The following is a 6000-nucleotide window of genomic DNA, read 5'->3' as shown; positions in this document are numbered from 1 at the left end:
AGCATAGGTTAGAATTGTCAACCTGTTGTTTTTGTTGTGACTGTGCGTGGTAATATTGTTTAATTTGTGTTTTTCTTGTTCACTTGTAAGGAAAATAGCATCCTGCACGAGTTGTAAGTGTGCCCTTGCACAAATGTGACCCTGGACAACAAAACCAGTCTTATGGGTCAATTTTTCGAAATTGAGATTTTTACATCATCTGAAAGCTGAATAAATAAACGTTCTATAGATATATGAGTTGTTAGAATAGGACAATATCTGGCTGAGATACAACCGTTTAAATCTCAGGAATCTGAGAGCGCAAAAAAATCAAAATATTGAGAAAATTGCCTTTGAAGTTGTTAATCAGGGGCACACAATGTATTTTTGTCTTTTACTAAAAATGTTCCTGTGCTACTTAAGACTGGTTTTGTGATCCAGGGTCACAAATGTGGTAGTTTTGACTTTTTTGTATTAATGATGCTGATTGTGTGCCCTCCCACTGCCCCTCTGTTAGTCGTGGTCTGGCGCCGACTCTGCCTGAGATGCTTTTTAAACAGCACTTCCTATAATACTGTGCTCTTCTTGGTCATCCGTTTCAAAGACATTGTTATTAAATAAAAAATAAAAAAACATTTATACTTGCAGAATTATATGTTTGTCAACGTATTTTAGACATTAAAGCTTGCCCCCTTTAGATCAAAACTTTAAGTAAATGAGAAACATTTCACTCAAGTGTTCTGAAACTTTTGACCGGTGTAGTACGTTTTACCAAAAATGGAAAAATGAAACAGAGGCAAGAATATTTAAGATGGATGAGTCAAATGGAATTTATAATACTGTTTTTAATGAAATGCATGATTTCCAAAAGCATCTGACCTTAAATGTTACGGCAATGCACATCCCTTAAAAATGTACTCCAAGTTCATTTGATCATTTATACTAAAGTAAAAATCAAGTACATTTCAAACTATTAGGTATACTAATATCAATGTACCGGTATAGTATACTTGTAGGATACTTTTTAGTTCTACATGGGGCTAAATTTGCCATCTTTTCAGTTTTAAAAGCCTACTTCAAATATATTTATATGTAGTGTATTTCCAATTTAAATACACTGAGCACACAATTAGTTTACAACAGGTTCTATTGCAACAACACACCAATACCACAAATAGACTTGTAGGCATTGGATAGTTTACTAGTTTATTACTTGTAGCACTTTTTTAGTTCATAAACGTACACTTTGGCCAAATATAGACTTTTCTGTAAGTACATGCCAAGTATGCTTAAGCATACTTTTAATGTATAATATTCTGTAAATTAGACTGAATGTATATTTTCTTTTTTTGTTTGTTTATAAGCATACTTTGAAAACACTTGCATGAACTTACATCAAGAATCAAAAGACAAGAAAGATGCAAACAAGACATCAGGATGACTATTTAATAAATCGTTTTTAGTCACTTTCTAACATATGAAAACTTAAGGGTCAAAAATAGAAATCTGAGAAGGCGGAGGAGGCTGTGGGTTCATTCATTTGTGCAATCGCAAACTGTGTAGCAATACATAACACAAGAACCTTGCCCAATAATCATATGAAAGATGCTGTTTCCTTCCTATATTTATAGTGAATAAAAGCAAATGCCTAACTTATGTAAAACCGTTAACGAACCCTGCAAGGTTTGTTGAATAGAGACAATATGTTTACAGTAGATTGTGTTTTAGACTGCATATAAATGAAAACAAATGAAATCATCATGGTTTTTAATATGCATTAACCAGCATCATTAAATTACAACAATTTACAATATTCGCATGATTTCCACTACTTTAGCAACACTACATAATTTGTCATGAAAGTTTTTGTGTACCTTTCTTTCAAGTCACTAGTATGTACATTTATTGATACCGACCAATCATCTTTAAGCTAATGATCTGCTGCTTCCACTGTAAGAGTTATACTGCTTTAAACATGAAACTTTATCCTCTAAAAGTCTTCGCACGTGGTTTTGAAACTTTTTTCCAAGAAAGGTGAAGAAAATAGGATTAATACAGAAATATAAGCGGGCAATGTTGCTAGTGATGCGCAAAGCATAATCGAGGCTGTCGTCACAGTCCTTTTTATCTTTGTTCTCATTTATCAACAGTATGATGTTATATGGGCTCCAACAGGCGAAAAACATCAGGACAATAACGAAAACAAGCCTGACTGTTCTGTGTTTCCCTACTATTCGAGTGGAGATGACTCTTACTATTATCCTAGCGTAGCAGTACACAAACACAGCTAATGGGAAGATGAAAAAGAAGACAAATTGTTTATAAAGCCCAAAGACCTTCCATCGACCTTCGCTTGAGTCTTTGCAAGTCAGTCCGGAAATTTGATCCTCCTCCACGGTGAAATGAATGAAGAGTTCAAGGCTGGCAACTAGGCTGATGCACCACACGATCGCAGACAATAAAACAGCGTAGCACCCCCTGCGTCGTTTGCTGGAAACCACACAGTGGACCACAGCCAGGTAGCGGTCAAACGTCATGAGCGTGAGGAAGAGGATGGAGCTGTAGAAACCGAGATAGTAAGCACTGTTCACCAACTTGCAAAGCGCCTCACCGAAGATCCATTCATCGGAATGATAAACGGCTTGAAACGGGAGCGTGAAGGTAAAAACAACGTTGGATACCACTAGGTTGATGAGGAATATATTTGTGACAGTGCTGAGCTTTTCAAACTTGTACATGATGAATAAAACGACTCCATTTCCGACCACGCTAACAATAAAGATCATGTAGTACAGTGGTGGAAGAACCTGTCTGGAGAAGTCATTTACGCCAGTGGGGTCGCATAGATCCGAAATCAGGTATTCGTAGTTGATTGTTGATGTTGTATCCACTGATGTGTCCATCCTGGTGGTTACCTAATGAATAACATGCAGATTAAACTGTTTTAAAAGTCAAAGAGCTAAATAACATGAAACCATTTTATATAGATCTGTTAGGATTTCATTTTTCACTTACCCCAGTGCACTTTTCTGTCTGCTCGGTGTATGTTTCCTAGCTTCCAAGAGCATCAAAAACTGATGTGGTTGCTATTGCAATAATGTGAATCATGTCTTTTAATAATCTCCTACTTCCTACTTGATGAGAATTTTCTCACCACCCATCTTGCATGTATATACTCACTAGCTCAACATAAATACACATTTCCTGAATCCACACAGCATACCAGTGATACGTTTTAACTTGAATTGTCTTGTTTTACAAAGCCATCGTTATAGTAAATACAAGTTATTCAGCATGATAAATTAGCGAAAACAAACACAATTTCCCAGAATCACTTTATACACTTAAGGCAATAGCAACAAGATTCTTTGAATATGTTCTTATTTACCAATGAAAACTGGTGACAACATAATCTAAGTAAAATGTGCAGAAAATAAGTACAACATATACATGTATATTTAATAGTAATAATGAAGAACAATGGCTTTATATGTTTTATCAAGTATGTTGTATGCAGTTTTGATTTAATAGTGAAAATAATGTCCAGAAAGTACAACAGATATATTTAGCAAACTAAATATATTTAGCTTCATATTTTTTATCCCATGTTGTATGCATAATAAAATAATAGTCATATATATTACAAATATAATTCTCTGAATACACAAAACGGAATAAATAGTTTTGGTATAATTGGTAGCATTTCTTATTTCTTGAAATACAACTTAATCGGGTGGTTTCCCAGACAGGGATTATTTTAAACCAGGACTAGGCCTTGGTTTAACTAGGATATGCAAGTCATTAAAAAAAATACATATTTTACTAAAAAGATTACTGTGTGCATCTTGAGACAAAACAAACAGATGGATATATTTTTAGATATGCCAGTGCAAGTTGTTTTCGATCAAGACACCTTTAACATTTAAGTTAGTCTGGGACTAGTGTTAAGCCCTGTCCAAGAAACCACCTCAATATACTGTATATTAAACAAAAATTAAGATACCTTAATGCCTATTTTTCTAAGTTTAACCAACACTGCCAGCTATTTGAGGCACATTTCATAATTGTGCTCAAGAAATGATGATGGTTGTTCTTAAAATTAAAATATTTCCAGGAAAGTAATGGGGAACTTAAAATTAAAAGCAATGAAACAAGAAAAAAGGTAATTTTTAATGTTGGTCCTTGAAGTAATGAACTTCTGTTACATCTTCTCAAACCATGCACCACATAATGCTAAAACGAAGATATTTTAAAATATTTAAGTCTTTGGTTTGTCTGGAAGTTTTTACTTTAAGGGGTGGTTTCTGGTACAAGGTTTAAGACTAGTCCTAGATTAAAATAAATGTTAGAGCTGTCTAAGCTGAAAACAGCTTGCACTGACATCTTAAAATACATCAGTGCTATTGTTTTGTCTCCAAATGCGCGCAAATATTTTTTTTGTAATGCGTGTTTGTAAAAACTACTCAAATGTGCTAATTTAACTAAGGCCTTGTCCTTGTTTAATCTAATCCTGTCTGGAAAACCACCCCTAAATGTTGAATCGCTACAATTCCCATAATGCAACAGTACTACAAAGAAAACGTTTTACCTTTAAGTGCTGATAAAGTTGTTGCACTACCTCATCAATCATGTAATAAATTGATATAAATAAGTCATGGCGATAAATATTCATGTTAGTGACACGTTTATGACATATCACCATCCATTTACATCATAACAAACTTGCTGAAACATTTCACAAATTGTCTCCATTTGTTCCTTGCTCATGTTCACAAAACCTCTATTAAAAGTTTCTCTTCTTGAAATGTTAACATGATGACCATTATTTGATCTAATAACAGTTTATATGCCATGGCAGTGCACGGACAGCGTCCCGAGGCGTGTTGGTAAATTCCTCTGGATTTCCTGTGGCGCTTCTGGCGACCTGAGCCCATGTGTTTCCTGAGTGCGTGTTAGAAATCAGGCCCTTTACTGTAGTGTTCACCCCTGAGGTTGTATGCTTGGTAGCAGATGGACATGTCGCACACGCCGGCTGGCCCGGGAGGACCTTGCTTCCCCGGAACGCCTGGAATCCCGGATTTACCCGGTATTCCCGGAGGGCCTGGAAAACCAATGCCATCGCTGCCGCGAGGACCCTGCATCCCTGTTGTTGTCAAAAGATAGTGCGAGGGTCTAAAAATGACTTGAGATTGCAACCTACATGCAGGATTGTACAATACACATAGGTTTGTATGCTGTATATGTATATAAATATAATATAAGTTTTTTGCATATTGTGTAAATTTGATCATGTTTAGTCTCCCACACGGGAGAGAGGACTTGAATGCCGTCAGAATGTCACAGGTCGGATGTGAAACGCACTAAGGCTCTAATGTGTTTTGACAGACCCTTTTAACACTTTTGCTCTTGAAAGCAAAACAGATGCTTCAGACATGTTATATAATAAAAGTACTGTACCTGGGTCCCCGGGAGGTCCTGGGTGTCCTGGTCTGCTCTCTCCTTTATTGCCTTTAACCCCACGTAGGCCTGTGTCCCCTAAAATAGTGCCAGTGACATTATGCAATTAAAATACAAACCCAAAGCTAAATGCATTTGCACAATTCTACATTTAATCACCTTTGACTCCTCGGGGTCCTTGGATGCCCGGTGGTCCTGGGTAGCCCTGAGAGCCAGGTCTGCCGGGATAACCAGAAGGACCATGAGAACCTTTAGGGCCTGGAGCTCCGGGCTGTCCCGGGGGTCCTTTAACAGTCTGACAGGGTTCGCAGCGCTGAGGTGTCATCGTCTGCAGTAGCTGAGGCAGCTGATCTGAGTTACAATAGAGATTATTGGACACTCCAAGATGCCCTAGAATGTGTGTGCGTGAGATTTTTTAAGGAGTCATATCACAAGAAATGAAATCGAAGTAATCTCATCTCAACACTTCCTCCCTATTCCAAGAAGTCGGAGCAAGCAAAAATGACTTTTTAGCGCTCCCGACGCAGGAGCTGTTGCAAAAGGTAGATCTTTATTACAGTATAT

The 6000-nt window shown here is 36.9% G+C and overlaps 2 protein-coding genes across 2 annotated transcripts in view; both read right to left on the bottom strand.

The window, feature by feature from the left end:
* Positions 1-1418: 1418 nt before the first annotated feature.
* ccr12b.2 (chemokine (C-C motif) receptor 12b, tandem duplicate 2) lies at positions 1419-3177 on the bottom strand. The gene is made up of 2 exons (XM_057323082.1): positions 2995-3177; positions 1419-2894 (listed from the first exon to the last, which is right to left on the bottom strand). Exon 2 carries the CDS (start codon positions 2880-2882, stop codon positions 1905-1907), a length of 978 nt encoding a protein of 325 aa, XP_057179065.1. The 5' UTR covers positions 2883-2894; positions 2995-3177; the 3' UTR covers positions 1419-1904.
* Positions 3178-3482: 305 nt separating this feature from the next.
* Positions 3483-6000, bottom strand: part of si:dkey-225n22.4 (collagen alpha-1(XXI) chain) — a 73911-nt gene continuing 71393 nt past the window's right edge. Inside the window, exons 28-30 of the mRNA XM_057323084.1 lie at positions 5596-5787; positions 5437-5514; positions 3483-5122 (exon numbers count right to left, since the gene is read on the bottom strand). Coding sequence (XP_057179067.1) covers positions 4932-5122; positions 5437-5514; positions 5596-5787 — 461 coding nt within the window. The 3' untranslated portion in view covers positions 3483-4931. The remainder of the gene's footprint in view (positions 5123-5436; positions 5515-5595; positions 5788-6000) is intronic.

Source organism: Triplophysa rosa, linkage group LG23 (assembly GCF_024868665.1).
Source record: "Triplophysa rosa linkage group LG23, Trosa_1v2, whole genome shotgun sequence".
NCBI classification, from domain to species: Eukaryota; Metazoa; Chordata; class Actinopteri; order Cypriniformes; family Nemacheilidae; genus Triplophysa; species Triplophysa rosa.
Note: the sequence above shows the minus strand (reverse complement) of the source record. Positions and strands in the feature narration are given on the sequence as shown.

Coding starts and splice junctions, on each gene's coding strand:
- ccr12b.2 (XM_057323082.1), bottom strand. CDS start 2,882: ATGGACACATCAGTGGATACAACATCAACAATCAACTACGAATACCTG.